The sequence below is a fragment of the Poromitra crassiceps genome, assembly GCF_964638095.1.
Source record: "Poromitra crassiceps genome assembly, chromosome: 13".
NCBI classification, from domain to species: domain Eukaryota; kingdom Metazoa; phylum Chordata; class Actinopteri; order Beryciformes; family Melamphaidae; genus Poromitra; species Poromitra crassiceps.
In genome coordinates, this window is record NC_139644.1 from 2204252 (window position 1) to 2226711 (window position 22460).

The 22460-nt window shown below is 42.6% G+C and overlaps 1 protein-coding gene across 1 annotated transcript; it reads left to right on the forward strand.

Annotated features, from left to right (window-relative positions):
* Nucleotides 1-6197: 6197 nt before the first annotated feature.
* On the forward strand, nt 6198-7571 carry LOC310787863 (radial spoke head 14 homolog; the record flags this gene model as incomplete). Its single annotated transcript, XM_083649325.1, has 1 exon — nt 6198-7571. The coding sequence occupies one exon, from the start codon at nt 6198-6200 to the stop codon at nt 7569-7571; it is 1374 nt and encodes a 457-aa protein (XP_083505451.1).
* Between the last annotated feature and the right edge of the window lie 14889 nt (nt 7572-22460).

Here is a 22460-nt window from a genome sequence, read left to right on the forward strand (position 1 = left end):
AATCCGCTAGTGTATAACGTTAGTGTAAACATACCGGATCCCCGCCTGTACACCCTACACGGGTGTAGCCAGTGGACTAGCGTAGTTAATTCATTACCAGTTAAACGTCAGCCTTCGGGCTGTGGTATTGAGTTGCATCGTGGTCCAGTGTTCAGTCGGTACTGCTCAATCGTACTGTCATTCACTGTGTTCCCCCTGCTCTCCCTCTCCCTCTTTTTCTCATCCACACACGCACACGCAGGCACGGTCCTTTGTGAGTCGCCATTTTGAGGTCCAAAGTAACTGGTTGTCCGTTCTATACACACTCATCCTTCCTAGCGCTCTGGTGATACCTGGTGGCCACTCGCCGCAACTACACAGTACACACATACACATATTCACACCCATACACTCACTTTCCTTTCTAAGACAGTTATCAGGTTGTGTAACGTAGCTTAGTAAGAGGCACTATTGATGTTTGATGCCAATCTTCACCCTTATTTTACTTAATAAATAGTGTCCGCTTTTTTAATTGAATTTAACTGTTTCAGTGTGATTTGATGCACTTGGCGATTTCTTTTTTTTTTTATATATTTTATTTTCAGCTTTTCAAAACAACATATGAACAAGACAAACAGGCTCAGACACAAAACGGAAAAAACAAAAACGAAAACAAACACAAAAATAAAAATAAATACACATTTTCAACATTCAGTGCTACCAGTTATGTAAGGTGCTTATATTTTTTACAAGAGGTACATTATTGTGCTCATCCGTCTCCCGCAACCTCAACAAGGTAGGCTAGAAACGGGCCCCAAATGGCAAAGAATTTCTTTAGTTTGGCAGTCCTCAGGAACCTAATCCTCTCCATCCGTATAACAGAGGTCATTTCCGTCAGCCACAGTTTAAAAGGAGGCGAAGTAGAAGACTTCCATTCTTTCAAGATGAGTTTTTTGGCAACAATTGTCCCTTGCGTCAGAGATTGCTGCACAGTTGTGGGGAAGTCCAGAGAGAGTTCCGAGCAGCCAAAGATGGCAAGTTCTGCTTCGGGCTGAAGGGTTATTTTATAAGCCTTCGAGTACCAGTCAAATATCTTAGCCCAGAATCCGGACAGTGAAGCGCAGAACCAAAAAGCATGTGACAATGTGCCCTCCGACCCCTGACACCTATCACATAGCGGTGAGACAGAGGGATATATCTTATGTAGCCTATGCTTGGAGTAATGGAGACGGTGAGTGACTTTAAACTGGATCAGCTGATGTCTGCTATTAACTGAGCAGAGTTGTACAACCGACAGGCTCCTTTCCCATATAATGTCAGATAATTCAGTACCAAGTTCTTCCTGCCATGCCTCTCTGATCCTCTCAGTAGAGGCCATGGTACAATCATCAAATAAACACACAAATCTAGAGATGAGGTGCCTGGAGTGAGGAGGGCTCAGCAAAACATCAAAAAGAGCATGTTCATTTGGGAGCGCTTCAAAGGTCTGAATGCTGGATCGAACATAGTTTCTGATTTGTAGGAATCTGAGCCAGTCCGTGCCGGGCAACTCAAACTTCCTTTTCAGCAAGTCAAAGGATGCAAAATGATCATCGATATATAGGTCTTTGATGGAAGCCAGACCCCTCTCACTCCAGGCATGGTAGTTTCTATCTGACCAAGGAGGCAAAAAAGAGTGATTCAAACAAATAGGAGTGTGGATCGAAACATCTGGGAGACTCAAAACTTTCCTAACTTGGTTTAAAATTCTGAGGGAGTTTCTCACAACAAAACCTAAATCCTTAAGAGTCCCCGGCCTCTCTAGCTTAGAAAATAAGATTGCTGGCAGAGAAGAGTTGACAATAGTGCTGGCCTCCATTTTCAGCCACAGGGGGGCCCCGAGAGCTAAATTGTCAGGGGTCCCTTGCCGCCAAAACATTAGAGCTCTAACATTGGCAGCCCAGTAGTAGTGCCTAAACACTGGTAAGGCCAACCCGCCTTCAGACTTGGGTTTCTGCAAGTGAATTTTCGAAATTCTATGATTTTTATAATTCCAAATATAGGACAGAATTATTGAGTCCAGTTCTTTGAAAAAAGCTGATGTAAGGAAGATGGGGAGGTTTTGACACAGATAGAGGAACCTGGGAAGCGAAACCATCTTAACTGAGTTTATACGGCCAATCATAGACAAGGGCAAGATTTTCCAGTTTTCTATACATTGTTTAAGTCTTAAAACAAAATCACCAAAATTCAACTTAAATATTAATTTAGGATCTCTGGGTATGGTCAGGCCAAGATAGGTGAGGCGGTCCTTTGCCAATTTAAATGGGAGACTTTCCAAGAAACCGGGAGTGAAGAGATCAGAGAGAGGCATAAAGTCACTCTTTGTCCAGTTAATTGTATATCCGGACAGCTTACCATAGGAGGTGATTAGCTCTAGGAGGGGGGGGATCGATTTCTCCGAGTCATTTAGGTACAATATCACATCGTCTGCATACAAACTAATGCGCGTCTCGATACCTCCGACCTTCAGACCTGCAATACCTGGGTGAGCACGTATTTTTAAAGCGAGGGGCTCGAGCGCGACGGCGAAGAGGGCCGGTGAGAGCGGGCAGCCCTGCTGGACCGAACGAAGTAACGCAAACCTGCTTGACTTATCACCATTGGTTATGACTGAACATGACGGACTGGCATATATGAGCTTTACCCAGGATATGAATGAATCACCAAATCCGAATCTGTGTAGTGACTCAAACATATAAGGCCACTCGACCTGATCGAACGCCTTCTGTGCGTCGAGTGACAAAATTGCCGCACCACTGGTCTTACTGTGGTCTGCATACATGGTGTTGAGAAGTCGCCTGACATTAAAAAAAGAGAACCTGTTTGGGATGAACCCTGTCTGGTCGGGGTGAATAATGGATGACAAATGCTTATTTAAACGGGTAGCCAGAGTTTTAGTGATTACTTTTCTGTCAAAATTCTGGAGCGCTATGGGTCTATAGCTGGCCGGGTCTACTTCCTCCTTCCCCTTTTTTAAAATGAGGGAGATGTTAGCTTCATACAATGTTTGGGGCAAAATTTTGTCCTCCTTAGATCTAGATGTCATTCTGAGGAGGATTGGGGCGAGGATGTCACAGAATTTCTTGTAAAACTCAGCTCCGAACCCGTCCGGCCCAGCTGCCTTGCCTGATGGAAATGATTTAATGGCAGAGGTTATTTCCTCCAATGTAAAATCAGAGTCCAAGTCCTCTCTGGCAGCGTCGCTAAGCTTGGGTATCTCAAGAGGGTCAAAAAAATCGCTCAGATCAGATTGAGTGGCATCAGATTTAGATGAGTAGAGTTCACTGTAAAATTCCCTAAAACGGTTATTTATCTCCTTGGGGTCAGTCAGCAAGGCACCCCCCCTCGATTTGATGGAAAGGATCGATCTAGAAGCCTGGGCACCCTTGAGCTGCCGCGCCAGGAGCCTCTCAGGCTTATCCCCCAGCTCAAACTGTTTTTGTCTCAATTTTAAAAGAAGTGTGTTAATTTGACCACCCAGGATGCAGTTATATTCATATTTTAGCTTTAATATCTTGTTATAATCCTCCAAAGATTTTGAGATCTGGTGTGCCGCTTCAAGGGGGGGAAGAGCATTTTCAATCTCCAGTAAGCGCCTCTCTCTCTCCTTCTTGGCCGCAGACTCATATGAGATTATATCCCCACGGATAACAGCCTTCAATGTTTCCCACAATGTGGAATCCGACACCTCGCCGTTGTCATTAAACTCCATAAAATTCTTTAATTTGGTGGTAATATACTGTATAAATTCACCTTCGGCGAGCAAGGAGGGGTTGAAACGCCATGAGTAAGGTGGTTTAGGAAGAGAGAGATTCAAGGACATAGTCAAAGGGGCATGGTCAGAGATCAACACTTGGCGATTTCTTGACTAAGGTTTGAATGTAATTACACTTCACAACGAGACAACTTGAAATAAATTAATCTTTTTCCTGTATTTAATACAGGTGGTGTCCCTAAATTAACAATCCTTCCTTATTGAAGATAGATATACTTAAAAGAATAAGTCTGGAGCAGCTCGGATCCAATGATGCCTTTTATTTAAGGTGCAAAATGGTCAGACAACGTTTCGACGTACATACGTCTTCATCAGCGACCTGATGAAGACGTATGTACGTCGAAACGTTGTCTGACCATTTTGCACCTTAAATAAAAGGCATCATTGGATCCGAGCTGCTCCAGACTTATTCTTTTAAGTATTATTGCGTCCCTCCTGTGATGCACCGGACCTGCCAGTTCCTACAGCTGAAGCGCAGTTGGATCCTTCACTTTTGAAGATAGATATAACAACAATTAGTAATTTAATAAACTATGAATAACTTTCAGTTATTCATAGTTTATTCTAAACAGCACAATTTATTTCAATTATAGGCACAACACTATAGACACTGGGCTTTTCCACTAGGTATACGAAGATGTCTGGCCACTGCAACTTTGGCCATTTAGTTGGATCCATTTTTCCCATCCAATCAGTGAGTATGGGTCAGGAAACCTCATTGCTAAGAGTTAACTTTATTAGTGTAAGACAGTGGTTCCCAAACTTTTTAAAGTCATGTACCCCCTCGAGCATTCAACCTCCTGTCGTGTACCCCCTAGACCTCCACAGACGGGCAACTCTCATATGATGTTAAATATGAAGACATGACATTGTTTTTAACAATTTTGCTGTTTATTCAGCCTCATAAAAAGTCCACTCATAACACAGGGATGCAAACAAATTTGCTTTTCTTCTTCGGCTTCGGGCTCGGATTCACCATCACTTTGACCAGCGCAAGTGCCCGTGTTGACACTCCTAGCTGCGAGGCTAGCACCGCTAACGGTACTGTTTGCTCTGCTAAACATCGCTCCACTTGATGCCCTGGATCTGCTTTGGACCGCCGGGACTCGGCCTTCACCTGCTGTGCTGTTTTGAAAGGCCCGTGGACATGGGACGAGGTCTTTTAGCGTTCCTTTTGAGCCAATTCTCCATGGCTAGGCTACAGGTCTCCATTCACTTTCAGCGTTTTGCACGGCACAGCTGTAGTCTGCTTTGACGTCTCATCACCCCTTTCCTCCGCCTATCATTGGCTAATACTCATTACATTTGTTGGTAGAGCCAATCAGAGGCAGAGTAGGGCGGGTCTAATCAGAATGCCGGTGTGTGTGTGTATAGTGTGTGGCGGGTCATATGTGTGGGTTTAACTTTGCCGGAGAGGGGGGGTCAGATTTATTTTGGCGTACCCCCTGTAGTACCTCCACGTACCCCTAGGGGTACGCGTACCCCAGTTTGGGAACCACTGGTGTAAGATAACCTGTCGTTTGCAGGAAAACTATTAAAATAGCTCGATAAATCGTCCAGATGATCGATATTTTTCATCGTTTTCCTGTATCCTACCGCTATACCGCTACCTCGTTTTGCCACCAGTTCGGCCCCACCCACAAAATACGTCATCGCTGTTTGCAAACAAAAAAACTGGTCTTTATAGCTTCCGACCAGAGGGGCGCTGTGGAGCGCTGTGATGGCTGGGCGCACTGGCACAAACGCAGAAGGCACGCCTGCCATTTTTTTTTTTTTTTAAATCACTGGCACTGGATTGGTATATTAAAGTTATTTTTTAGGAGCATCACGCTTTCAAAACCCAGCGGATCAAATCACAAGACCCATCTGTGTTGGTGAACTTTGAAATGTCTGCGTTTTAACATTGACCACTCGAGACTTTTGTTAGCGCCTCTCATACCAATCGTATTAGGGACTGTGTGCCCTAATACAGCCCTATACCCTAGACTGTGTGTATGAGCTGTATATAATATATAGTATATATGTTTAATATGTGTATGAGCTGCGTATTGATTGAGAACAACACAGTCCTCAGACTTTTTAGCGCCTCTCATAATGATGTCATCAGTGATGTCATCAGTAAGTGATGCCATCAGTGATGTCACTCGAGCAACTGTGATGTCATCAGTGTGTGATGTCTGACTGTGAGTGATGTCATCAGAGAGTGAATTGTCACCATCAGTGAAAAATCATTGATGATGTCACAATGTCTCTGGTATCAGTGTGACAATTTCACTTGCATGCATAGACACTGATAATGTCATAAACATTGTGACATCAGTGATGTCAGAAATCCTTCCCTGTGGAGGCTATAAGTAGGAACGGAAGACTTCTTTGTTTCACTTTTCCCACCTCTCAGCTGATGTCTACAGCGGTTACTAGGCAAGAGACGGACCCCACCCGAGCCCCATTGGCCTACGGGGAGCGGGCTCTGCCACGGCTGGCCCTGGAGCTGCGGGACCCGGAGCCGCTGACCCGGCAGCGGGCGCTGTCCTCCCTCTGCGACCTGGCCCACGACCCGGAGTGGGCCTACCAGACCGTCAGCCAGGGCTTCATGGAGATGCTGAAGGACTTGCTGCAGGACACAGATCTGTTAGTCCGGACGCAAACCAGCGAGCTGCTCCACCTGCTGGCCGCCCACAGCGTGGGCAGGGAGGCCCTGCTGAGCGGAGGCCTCCTCGATCCTCTCTCCTCTCTGCTGGACGAGCCCTCTGCCTGTTGCAGGAGGAGCGTCCACCGAGCGCTCAGCCGCATGGCCTTGCTGCCCGCTGGGGCCGATGCCATGCTGCCTCTGGTCCCCCGGCTGCTGCTCGCGCTCATGGACCAAGATGAGGTTAACCAGGAGCCGGAGGTGCAGCTGGAGGAGCGCATGCAGGAGAACCAAGAGAATCAGGAACAGGAGGTGGAGGTAGAGGAGGAGCTGCAGGATAACCAGGAGGTGCAGGTGGAGGAGGTGGTACAGGAGAACCAGGAGGAGCAGGAGGTGCAGGAGAACCAGGAGCAGGAGGTGCAGGTGGAGGAGGTGGTACAGGAGTACCAGGAGGTGCAGGTGGAGGAGGAGGTGCAGGGGAACCAGGAGCAGGAGGTGCAGGTGGAGGAGGAGTTGCAGGAGAACCAAGAGCCTGAGGTGCAGGTGAAGGAGGAGCTGCAGAAGAACCAGCAGCAGGACCTGCAGGTGGAGGAGGAGGTTCGGGTGCTGCTACTCTCCACACTGACCCGGTGCGTGCGGCAGGACGCCCGGCCAGCTCTGGCCTGCGGGGGCGTGGCAACGCTCAGCCGGCAGCTCGCTCACCGCTCCGCTCATGTCCGCAGAGAAGCGGCCGCTGCCATGATGGCCATCAGTGTCCCTGTGGAGGGGAAGCAGCAGGTGTGTGAGGAGGCTGTACTTCCTGTGCTCGTCGCCCTGCTGTCAGACACAGACGTCGAGGTCCAGGCCAACGCTGCGGGGACCATCATGAACACGGCCGTCATCACCAGAGGAAAGATCCAGTGTCTGGAGCTCCAGGTGCTGCCTCTGCTCCTGGGTCTGCTGTCTGAGGAGCCTGTGGAGGAGAGGGGGAGTGCGGTGGTGGTCTACTCCCTGCGGGCGCTGGCCTCGCTGGCCGAAGCTCCTGCCGCACGCCGCCTCCTGCTGGAGCACCTCCCCCTGCTGGAGAGGAGGAGCGGTGCGGGGGAGGAGGAGGAGGTCCGCCGCGCCGCCGAGACCGCGGTTAGGGTCGTGACCTGGATTCCTTGACACACAGGAGTCTAATAATTGTATAATTATAATTGTATTATCATCATAATATAATAAGAATATAATCATTATTATAAGTATATATAATAATCGCATAATCGGAAGCCGGCCGACTGAACATGTTATCCCAGGGGACTCTGGAGGCAGTTGCAAGGTACCCACAGGTACCCGCGACCCGACTTGCTCGAGTGACATCACTGGTGACATCACAAGTGCACTGTGAATTAGAATAATGCCACCCCCCCCCTCCACATTATGACCATTATAATCATCAGTGATATAATTATGTAGTGGCCATGTCGGCCACCAGGCGTCAGCACTGTCTGTGACATCACATTTATGATGACCTGGCCACATAATATCGGTGACCTGGGCATTGCAGCCCCTACTGGCCATGAATGACATCATTGGTGAACCACTTTCTTTCGGGGTACACACACAGACAGACCATCGTTTCCTTGCCATCTTTAGCAAGTTACTAGATGTAAAGTGTTAGCTTCACACGTGGGCACCAATCATCACCGATGACGTCACAATTGCTCGAGTGACATCACTGATGATATAATCACTGATGACATCACTGATTACAACACTCACTCATGACATCAACACTGATGACATCACAGTTGCTCGAGTCTGAACGTGGAATATAGAGTACAGCAGGGATGAGGTATTTTTGGAGGCTTAACCAGAAATCGCCACCATTTTGGTTCAATGAGGGAAAAGTGAATGGGGTTTTAGAATGGAGATTTCACTTAAATGCATAAATAAGGTCTAAGTTTATGGGTACGCAAATTTGGGTTTAGCAGGATAATCTTCAGGACAATGTTCATGTCTAGAACTTTATGACATCATCAGTGATGTATGGCGTCTTTGGTGGTACATATGACATCACTAGTGACCTGGCCACCAGGCTGTCTAGAACTATGAGATCATCTGTGACCTAGCCACTTCTTTCTTTCTTTGTTTCTTTCTTTCGTGGGGCATAGCACTTTGTGTGACGTAACCAGTGATTTATATGATGTCACTTTGTAGTCACTGGCCACTAGTCTCACATGGTCAGACCCACCGACCTTCGAGGTAGATATCATCTACGGCTGGCACTGCGAGAGAGACTACTGGCCACCATGAGGGCACTGCTGCAGGCCAGCTTCTAAATGTCTATGATATCATCAGTGATGTCAGAATTGACTGAGTGTAACCAAAAAACACAATTGCTTGAGTGACATCACTGATGGCATTGTGACTTTATCAGTGCTCATCTCTGCTCTTTGGCATCCGCAGTACACATTTGCCCCAACTTTTCATCACTGATGACATCACAATGATGTCACAATGTCTATGACATCATCAGTAGTCACCTGACCTTCAGGTGACAGGTGACTACATCGTTAGGGGCAGTGATGTTATCAATGATGTGACATATTGATGATATCATCAGTCTCTATGACTTCATTAGCATAAGGTAGCGTCAGTGCCTATGACATCATTCACTGATGACATCACAATGATGTCACAATGTCTTGACATCATCAGTAGTCACCTGACATACAGAGCTCTATCAGTCAATCATCAGTAGTGTCACGATACTGAGTGACATCATTAGGGACCGATGGCTTCTCAAGCAGGCACATCTCAAACTGTAGAAAGTCACCGGGTGCAGGGCGAGCAGGGTGCAGGGCGAGCAGGGTGCAGGGCGAGCAGGGTGCAGGGCGAGCAGAGTTCAGTAAAGCGAGAAAAAGCCAGCACTCCAAATGTCCTTTCATATGTTTTAATAGTTCCTCAAACCCGGGCAGCAGCAACGAATGTTTCAGCCAAAGACCTTCCTCAGCGTTGTGCTGTGTCAGGCAAAAATGACGCTAAATACAATCATGCCGGAAGAACAATCAATTCTTAAATAAAACATTTTACAACACAATATGCCCCACCAGTAGAAGCAAGGATCTGATTGTAAAGAAGCAGTTAGAAAAACAATTAGAATATCTCGTTTTACACGAGATGGATTCACCCAGGTCCATTACTGACCTCCAGGTGGTTACTTGGAGGTCAACTGCAGACCTCCAGGTAACCACCTGGCCCTAAAATGGCCTGCGAAGGCTTAAAAAAAAGGGGGGTTCGAGCCTTGCCCCCCGAAGGAGCTTGAATATCTGTCATATCTGTCATTGGGCCAAATTTCAGGGATTGGCCCAGTGCTATGGATGGTTAAAAAACAGGAAATGAGGTGTTGGTAATATCGCCAAATTTTGGTAGATTGGTGACATTTTTTGTTTGAGTAGTGCGTGAAGTTTTCTAGCCTAGGTGCAACATTTGGTTAGTGAAGAAGAAGAAGAAAGAAACAGCAAATACAACATGCACCATGCTGTCTAATGGATCAAATACAACATGCACCATGCTGTCTAATGGATCAAATACAACATGCACCATCCTGTCTAATGGATCAAATACAACATGCACCATGCTGTCTAATGGATCAAATACAACATGCACCATGCTGTCTAATGGATCAAATACAACATGCACCATGCTGTCTAATGGATCAAATACAACATGCACCATGCTGTCTAATGGATCAAATACAACATGCACCATGCTGTCTAATGGATCAAATACAACATGCACCATGCTGTCTAATGGATCAAATACAACATGCACCATGCTGTCTAATGGATCAAATACAACATGCACCATGCTGTCTAATGGATCAAATACAACATGCACCATCCTGTCTAATGGATCAAATACAACATGCACCATCCTGTCTAATGGATCAAATACAACATGCACCATGCTGTCTAATGGATCAAATACAACATGCACCATCCTGTCTAATGGATCAAATACAACATGCACCATGCTGTCTAATGGATCAAATACAACATGTTCCATCCTGTCTAATGGATCAAATACAACATGCACCATGCTGTCTAATGGATCAAATACAACATGCACCATGCTGTCTAATGGATCAAATACAACATGCACCATCCTGTCTAATGGATCAAATACAACATGCACCATGCTGTCTAATGGATCAAATACAACATGCACCATGCTGTCTAATGGATCAAATACAACATGCACCATGCTGTCTAATGGATCAAATACAACATGCACCATGCTGTCTAATGGATCAAATACAACATGCACCATGCTGTCTAATGGATCAAATACAACATGCACCATGCTGTCTAATGGATCAAATACAACATGCACCATGCTGTCTAATGGATCAAATACATCATGCACCATGCTGTCTAATGGATCAAATACAACATGCACCATCCTGTCTAATGGATCAAATACAACATGCACCATGCTGTCTAATGGATCAAATACATCATGCACCATGCTGTCTAATGGATCAAATACAACATGCACCATCCTGTCTAATGGATCAAATACAACATGCACCATCCTGTCTAATGGATCAAATACAACATGCACCATGCTGTCTAATGGATCAAATACAACATGCACCATGCTGTCTAATGGATCAAATACATCATGCACCATGCTGTCTAATGGATCAAATACAACATGCACCATGCTGTCTAATGGATCAAATACAACATGCACCATGCTGTCTAATGGATCAAATACATCATGCACCATGCTGTCTAATGGATCAAATACAACATGCACCATCCTGTCTAATGGATCAAATACAACATGCACCATCCTGTCTAATGGATCAAATACAACATGCACCATCCTGTCTAATGGATCAAATACAACATGCACCATGCTGTCTAATGGATCAAATACAACATGCACCATGCTGTCTAATGGATCAAATACAACATGCACCATGCTGTCTAATGGATCAAATACAACATGTTCCATGCTGTCTAATGGATCAAATACAACATGCACCATGTGTCTAATGGATCAAATACAACATGCACCATGCTGTCTAATGGATCAAATACAACATGCACCATGCTGTCTAATGGATCAAATACAACATGCACCATGCTGTCTAATGGATCAAATACAACATGCACCATCCTGTCTAATGGATCAAATACAACATGCACCATGCTGTCTAATGGATCAAATACAACATGCACCATGCTGTCTAATGGATCAAATACAACATGCACCATGCTGTCTAATGGATCAAATACAACATGCACCATGCTGTCTAATGGATCAAATACAACATGCACCATGCTGTCTAATGGATCAAATACAACATGCACCATGCTGTCTAATGGATCAAATACAACATGCACCATGCTGTCTAATGGATCAAATACAACATGCACCATCCTGTCTAATGGATCAAATACAACATGCACCATGCTGTCTAATGGATCAAATACAACATGCACCATGCTGTCTAATGGATCAAATACAACATGTTCCATGCTGTCTAATGGATCAAATACAACATGCACCATGCTGTCTAATGGATCAAATACAACATGCACCATGCTGTCTAATGGATCAAATACAACATGTTCCATGCTGTCTAATGGATCAAATACAACATGCACCATGCTGTCTAATGGATCAAATACAACATGCACCATGCTGTCTAATGGATCAAATACAACATGCACCATGCTGTCTAATGGATCAAATACAACATGCACCATGCTGTCTAATGGATCAAATACAACATGCACCATGCTGTCTAATGGATCAAATACAACATGCACCATCCTGTCTAATGGATCAAATACAACATGCACCATCCTGTCTAATGGATCAAATACAACATGCACCATGCTGTCTAATGGATCAAATACAACATGCACCATGCTGTCTAATGGATCAAATACAACATGCACCATGCTGTCTAATGGATCAAATACAACATGCACCATCCTGTCTAATGGATCAAATACAACATGCACCATGCTGTCTAATGGATCAAATACAACATGCACCATGCTGTCTAATGGATCAAATACAACATGCACCATGCTGTCTAATGGATCAAATACAACATGCACCATGCTGTCTAATGGATCAAATACAACATGCACCATCCTGTCTAATGGATCAAATACAACATGCACCATCCTGTCTAATGGATCAAATACAACATGCACCATCCTGTCTAATGGATCAAATACAACATGTTCCATGCTGTCTAATGGATCAAATACAACATGCACCATGCTGTCTAATGGATGAAATACAACATGCACCATGCTGTCTAATGGATCAAATACAACATGCACCATGCTGTCTAATGGATCAAATACAACATGCACCATGCTGTCTAATGGATCAAATACAACATGCACCATGCTGTCTAATGGATCAAATACAACATGCACCATGCTGTCTAATGGATCAAATACAACATGCACCATGCTGTCTAATGGATCAAATACAACATGCACCATGCTGTCTAATGGATCAAATACAACATGTTCCATCCTGTCTAATGGATCAAATACAACATGCACCATGCTGTCTAATGGATCAAATACAACATGCACCATGCTGTCTAATGGATCAAATACAACATGCACCATGCTGTCTAATGGATCAAATACAACATGCACCATGCTGTCTAATGGATCAAATACAACATGCACCATGCTGTCTAATGGATCAAATACAACATGCACCATGCTGTCTAATGGATCAAATACAACATGCACCATGCTGTCTAATGGATCAAATACAACATGCACCATGCTGTCTAATGGATCAAATACAACATGCACCATGCTGTCTAATGGATCAAATACAACATGCACCATGCTGTCTAATGGATCAAATACAACATGCACCATGCTGTCTAATGGATCAAATACAACATGCACCATGCTGTCTAATGGATCAAATACAACATGCACCATGCTGTCTAATGGATCAAATACAACATGCACCATGCTGTCTAATGGATCAAATACAACATGTTCCATGCTGTCTAATGGATCAAATACAACATGCACCATCCTGTCTAATGGATCAAATACAACATGCACCATGCTGTCTAATGGATCAAATACAACATGCACCATGCTGTCTAATGGATCAAATACAACATGCACCATGCTGTCTAATGGATCAAATACAACATGCACCATCCTGTCTAATGGATCAAATACAACATGCACCATGCTGTCTAATGGATCAAATACAACATGCACCATCCTGTCTAATGGATCAAATACAACATGCACCATCCTGTCTAATGGATCAAATACAACATGCACCATGCTGTCTAATGGATCAAATACAACATGCACCATCCTGTCTAATGGATCAAATACAACATGCACCATGCTGTCTAATGGATCAAATACAACATGCACCATGCTGTCTAATGGATCAAATACAACATGCACCATCCTGTCTAATGGATCAAATACAACATGCACCATCCTGTCTAATGGATCAAATACAACATGCACCATGCTGTCTAATGGATCAAATACAACATGCACCATGCTGTCTAATGGATCAAATACAACATGCACCATGCTGTCTAATGGATCAAATACAACATGTTCCATGCTGTCTAATGGATCAAATACAACATGCACCATGCTGTCTAATGGATCAAATACAACATGCACCATGCTGTCTAATGGATCAAATACAACATGCACCATCCTGTCTAATGGATCAAATACAACATGCACCATGCTGTCTAATGGATCAAATACAACATGCACCATGCTGTCTAATGGATCAAATACAACATGCACCATGCTGTCTAATGGATCAAATACAACATGCACCATGCTGTCTAATGGATCAAATACAACATGCACCATGCTGTCTAATGGATCAAATACAACATGCACCATGCTGTCTAATGGATCAAATACAACATGCACCATCCTGTCTAATGGATCAAATACAACATGCACCATGCTGTCTAATGGATCAAATACAACATGCACCATGCTGTCTAATGGATCAAATACAACATGCACCATGCTGTCTAATGGATCAAATACAACATGCACCATGCTGTCTAATGGATCAAATACAACATGCACCATGCTGTCTAATGGATCAAATACAACATGCACCATGCTGTCTAATGGATCAAATACAACATGCACCATCCTGTCTAATGGATCAAATACAACATGTTCCATGCTGTCTAATGGATCAAATACAACATGCACCATCCTGTCTAATGGATCAAATACAACATGCACCATCCTGTCTAATGGATCAAATACAACATGCACCATGCTGTCTAATGGATCAAATACAACATGCACCATGCTGTCTAATGGATCAAATACAACATGCACCATGCTGTCTAATGGATCAAATACAACATGCACCATGCTGTCTAATGGATCAAATACAACATGCACCATGCTGTCTAATGGATCAAATACAACATGCACCATGCTGTCTAATGGATCAAATACAACATGCACCATGCTGTCTAATGGATCAAATACAACATGCACCATGCTGTCTAATGGATCAAATACAACATGTTCCATGCTGTCTAATGGATCAAATACAACATGCACCATGCTGTCTAATGGATCAAATACAACATGCACCATCCTGTCTAATGGATCAAATACAACATGCACCATGCTGTCTAATGGATCAAATACAACATGCACCATCCTGTCTAATGGATCAAATACAACATGCACCATGCTGTCTAATGGATCAAATACAACATGCACCATGCTGTCTAATGGATCAAATACAACATGCACCATCCTGTCTAATGGATCAAATACAACATGCACCATCCTGTCTAATGGATCAAATACAACATGTTCCATGCTGTCTAATGGATCAAATACAACATGCACCATGCTGTCTAATGGATCAAATACAACATGCACCATGCTGTCTAATGGATCAAATACAACATGCACCATGCTGTCTAATGGATCAAATACAACATGCACCATGCTGTCTAATGGATCAAATACAACATGCACCATGCTGTCTAATGGATCAAATACAACATGCACCATCCTGTCTAATGGATCAAATACAACATGCACCATGCTGTCTAATGGATCAAATACAACATGCACCATCCTGTCTAATGGATCAAATACAACATGCACCATGCTGTCTAATGGATCAAATACAACATGCACCATGCTGTCTAATGGATCAAATACAACATGCACCATGCTGTCTAATGGATCAAATACAACATGCACCATGCTGTCTAATGGATCAAATACAACATGCACCATGCTGTCTAATGGATCAAATACAACATGCACCATGCTGTCTAATGGATCAAATACAACATGCACCATGCTGTCTAATGGATCAAATACAACATGCACCATGCTGTCTAATGGATCAAATACAACATGCACCATCCTGTCTAATGGATCAAATACAACATGTTCCATGCTGTCTAATGGATCAAATACAACATGCACCATCCTGTCTAATGGATCAAATACAACATGCACCATCCTGTCTAATGGATCAAATACAACATGCACCATGCTGTCTAATGGATCAAATACAACATGCACCATGCTGTCTAATGGATCAAATACAACATGCACCATGCTGTCTAATGGATCAAATACAACATGCACCATGCTGTCTAATGGATCAAATACAACATGCACCATGCTGTCTAATGGATCAAATACAACATGCACCATGCTGTCTAATGGATCAAATACAACATGCACCATGCTGTCTAATGGATCAAATACAACATGTTCCATGCTGTCTAATGGATCAAATACAACATGCACCATCCTGTCTAATGGATCAAATACAACATGCACCATGCTGTCTAATGGATCAAATACAACATGCACCATGCTGTCTAATGGATCAAATACAACATGCACCATGCTGTCTAATGGATCAAATACAACATGCACCATGCTGTCTAATGGATCAAATACAACATGCACCATGCTGTCTAATGGATCAAATACAACATGCACCATGCTGTCTAATGGATCAAATACAACATGCACCATGCTGTCTAATGGATCAAATACAACATGCACCATGCTGTCTAATGGATCAAATACAACATGCACCATGCTGTCTAATGGATCAAATACAACATGCACCATGCTGTCTAATGGATCAAATACAACATGCACCATGCTGTCTAATGGATCAAATACAACATGCACCATGCTGTCTAATGGATCAAATACAACATGTTCCATGCTGTCTAATGGATCAAATACAACATGCACCATGCTGTCTAATGGATCAAATACAACATGCACCATCCTGTCTAATGGATCAAATACAACATGCACCATGCTGTCTAATGGATCAAATACAACATGCACCATCCTGTCTAATGGATCAAATACAACATGCACCATGCTGTCTAATGGATCAAATACAACATGCACCATGCTGTCTAATGGATCAAATACAACATGCACCATCCTGTCTAATGGATCAAATACAACATGCACCATCCTGTCTAATGGATCAAATACAACATGTTCCATGCTGTCTAATGGATCAAATACAACATGCACCATGCTGTCTAATGGATCAAATACAACATGCACCATGCTGTCTAATGGATCAAATACAACATGCACCATGCTGTCTAATGGATCAAATACAACATGCACCATGCTGTCTAATGGATCAAATACAACATGCACCATGCTGTCTAATGGATCAAATACAACATGCACCATCCTGTCTAATGGATCAAATACAACATGCACCATGCTGTCTAATGGATCAAATACAACATGCACCATCCTGTCTAATGGATCAAATACAACATGCACCATGCTGTCTAATGGATCAAATACAACATGCACCATGCTGTCTAATGGATCAAATACAACATGCACCATCCTGTCTAATGGATCAAATACATCATGCACCATGCTGTCTAATGGATCAAATACATCATGCACCATGCTGTCTAATGGATCAAATACAACATGCACCATGCTGTCTAATGGATCAAATACAACATGCACCATCCTGTCTAATGGATCAAATACAACATGCACCATGCTGTCTAATGGATCAAATACAACATGCACCATGCTGTCTAATGGATCAAATACAACATGTTCCATGCTGTCTAATGGATCAAATACAACATGCACCATGCTGTCTAATGGATCAAATACAACATGCACCATGCTGTCTAATGGATCAAATACAACATGCACCATGCTGTCTAATGGATCAAATACAACATGCACCATCCTGTCTAATGGATCAAATACAACATGTTCCATGCTGTCTAATGGATCAAATACAACATGCACCATCCTGTCTAATGGATCAAATACAACATGCACCATCCTGTCTAATGGATCAAATACAACATGCACCATGCTGTCTAATGGATCAAATACAACATGCACCATGCTGTCTAATGGATCAAATACAACATGCACCATGCTGTCTAATGGATCAAATACAACATGCACCATGCTGTCTAATGGATCAAATACAACATGCACCATGCTGTCTAATGGATCAAATACAACATGCACCATGCTGTCTAATGGATCAAATACAACATGTTCCATGCTGTCTAATGGATCAAATACAACATGCACCATCCTGTCTAATGGATCAAATACAACATGCACCATGCTGTCTAATGGATCAAATACAACATGCACCATGCTGTCTAATGGATCAAATACAACATGCACCATGCTGTCTAATGGATCAAATACAACATGCACCATGCTGTCTAATGGATCAAATACAACATGCACCATGCTGTCTAATGGATCAAATACAACATGCACCATGCTGTCTAATGGATCAAATACAACATGCACCATGCTGTCTAATGGATCAAATACAACATGCACCATGCTGTCTAATGGATCAAATACAACATGCACCATGCTGTCTAATGGATCAAATACAACATGCACCATGCTGTCTAATGGATCAAATACAACATGCACCATGCTGTCTAATGGATCAAATACAACATGCACCATGCTGTCTAATGGATCAAATACAACATGTTCCATGCTGTCTAATGGATCAAATACAACATGCACCATGCTGTCTAATGGATCAAATACAACATGCACCATCCTGTCTAATGGATCAAATACAACATGCACCATGCTGTCTAATGGATCAAATACAACATGCACCATCCTGTCTAATGGATCAAATACAACATGCACCATGCTGTCTAATGGATCAAATACAACATGCACCATCCTGTCTAATGGATCAAATACAACATGCACCATCCTGTCTAATGGATCAAATACAACATGTTCCATGCTGTCTAATGGATCAAATACAACATGCACCATGCTGTCTAATGGATCAAATACAACATGCACCATGCTGTCTAATGGATCAAATACAACATGCACCATGCTGTCTAATGGATCAAATACAACATGCACCATGCTGTCTAATGGATCAAATACAACATGCACCATGCTGTCTAATGGATCAAATACAACATGCACCATCCTGTCTAATGGATCAAATACAACATGCACCATGCTGTCTAATGGATCAAATACAACATGCACCATCCTGTCTAATGGATCAAATACAACATGCACCATGCTGTCTAATGGATCAAATACAACATGCACCATGCTGTCTAATGGATCAAATACAACATGCACCATGCTGTCTAATGGATGAAATACAACATGCACCATGCTGTCTAATGGATCAAATACAACATGCACCATCCTGTCTAATGGATCAAATACAACATGCACCATGCTGTCTAATGGATCAAATACAACATGCACCATGCTGTCTAATGGATCAAATACAACATGCACCATCCTGTCTAATGGATCAAATACAACATGCACCATCCTGTCTAATGAATCAAATACAACATGCACCATGCTGTCTAATGGATCAAATACAACATGCACCATCCTGTCTAATGGATCAAATACAACATGCACCATGCTGTCTAATGGATCAAATACAACATGCACCATGCTGTCTAATGGATCAAATACAACATGCACCATGCTGTCTAATGGATCAAATACAACATGCACCATCCTGTCTAATGGATCAAATACAACATGTTCCATGCTGTCTAATGGATCAAATACAACATGCACCATCCTGTCTAATGGATCAAATACAACATGCACCATCCTGTCTAATGGATCAAATACAACATGCACCATGCTGTCTAATGGATCAAATACAACATGCACCATGCTGTCTAATGGATCAAATACAACATGCACCATGCTGTCTAATGGATCAAATACAACATGCACCATGCTGTCTAATGGATCAAATACAACATGCACCATCCTGTCTAATGGATCAAATACAACATGCACCATGCTGTCTAATGGATCAAATACATCATGCACCATGCTGTCTAATGGATCAAATACAACATGCACCATGCTGTCTAATGGATCAAATACAACATGCACCATGCTGTCTAATGGATCAAATACAACATGCACCATGCTGTCTAATGGATCAAATACAACATGCACCATCCTGTCTAATGGATCAAATACAACATGCACCATGCTGTCTAATGGATCAAATACAACATGCACCATGCTGTCTAATGGATCAAATACAACATGCACCATGCTGTCTAATGGATCAAATACAACATGCACCATCCTGTCTAATGGATCAAATACAACATGCACCATGCTGTCTAATGGATCAAATACAACATGCACCATGCTGTCTAATGGATCAAATACAACATGCACCATCCTGTCTAATGGATCAAATACAACATGCACCATCCTGTCTAATGGATCAAATACAACATGCACCATGCTGTCTAATGGATCAAATACAACATGCACCATCCTGTCTAATGGATCAAATACAACATGCACCATCCTGTCTAATGGATCAAATACAACATGCACCATGCTGTCTAATGGATCAAATACATCATGCACCATGCTGTCTAATGGATCAAATACAACATGCACCATGCTGTCTAATGGATCAAATACAACATGCACCATCCTGTCTAATGGATCAAATACAACATGTTCCATGCTGTCTAATGGATCAAATACAACATGCACCATGCTGTCTAATGGATCAAATACAACATGCACCATGCTGTCTAATGGATCAAATACAACATGCACCATGCTGTCTAATGGATCAAATACAACATGCACCATGCTGTCTAATGGATCAAATACAACATGTTCCATGCTGTCTAATGGATCAAATACAACATGCACCATCCTGTCTAATGGATCAAATACAACATGCACCATGCTGTCTAATGGATCAAATACAACATGCACCATCCTGTCTAATGGATCAAATACAACATGCACCATGCTGTCTAATGGATCAAATACAACATGCACCATGCTGTCTAATGGATCAAATACAACATGCACCATCCTGTCTAATGGATCAAATACAACATGCACCATCCTGTCTAATGGATCAAATACAACATGCACCATGCTGTCTAATGGATCAAATACAACATGCACCATGCTGTCTAATGGATCAAATACAACATGCACCATGCTGTCTAATGGATCAAATACAACATGCACCATCCTGTCTAATGGATCAAATACAACATGCACCATCCTGTCTAATGGATCAAATACAACATGCACCATGCTGTCTAATGGATCAAATACAACATGCACCATGCTGTCTAATGAATCAAATACAACATGCACCATGCTGTCTAATGGATCAAATACAACATGCACCATGCTGTCTAATGGATCAAATACAACATGCACCATGCTGTCTAATGGATCAAATACAACATGCACCATGCTGTCTAATGGATCAAATACAACATGCACCATGCTGTCTAATGGATCAAATACAACATGCACCATGCTGTCTAATGGATCAAATACAACATGCACCATCCTGTCTAATGGATCAAATACAACATGCACCATCCTGTCTAATGGATCAAATACAACATGCACCATGCTGTCTAATGGATCAAATACAACATGCACCATGCTGTCTAATGAATCAAATACAACATGCACCATGCTGTCTAATGGATCAAATACAACATGCACCATGCTGTCTAATGGATCAAATACAACATGCACCATGCTGTCTAATGGATCAAATACAACATGCACCATGCTGTCTAATGAATCAAATACAACATGCACCATGCTGTCTAATGGATCAAATACAACATGCACCATCCTGTCTAATGGATCAAATACAACATGCACCATGCTGTCTAATGAATCAAATACAACATGCACCATGCTGTCTAATGGATCAAATACAACATGCACCATCCTGTCTAATGGATCAAATACAACATGCACCATGCTGTCTAATGGATCAAATACAACATGCACCATGCTGTCTAATGGATCAAATACAACATGCACCATGCTGTCTAATGGATCAAATACAACATGTTCCATGCTGTCTAATGGATCAAATACAACATGCACCATCCTGTCTAATGGATCAAATACAACATGCACCATCCTGTCTAATGGATCAAATACAACATGCACCATCCTGTCTAATGGATCAAATACAACATGCACCATGCTGTCTAATGGATCAAATACAACATGCACCATGCTGTCTAATGGATCAAATACAACATGCACCATGCTGTCTAATGGATCAAATACAACATGTTCCATGCTGTCTAATGGATCAAATACAACATGCACCATGCTGTCTAATGGATCAAATACAACATGCACCATGCTGTCTAATGGATCAAATACAACATGCACCATGCTGTCTAATGGATCAAATACAACATGCACCATGCTGTCTAATGGATCAAATACAACATGCACCATGCTGTCTAATGGATCAAATACAACATGCACCATGCTGTCTAATGGATCAAATACAACATGCACCATGCTGTCTAATGGATCAAATACAACATGTTCCATGCTGTCTAATGGATCAAATACAACATGCACCATGCTGTCTAATGGATCAAATACAACA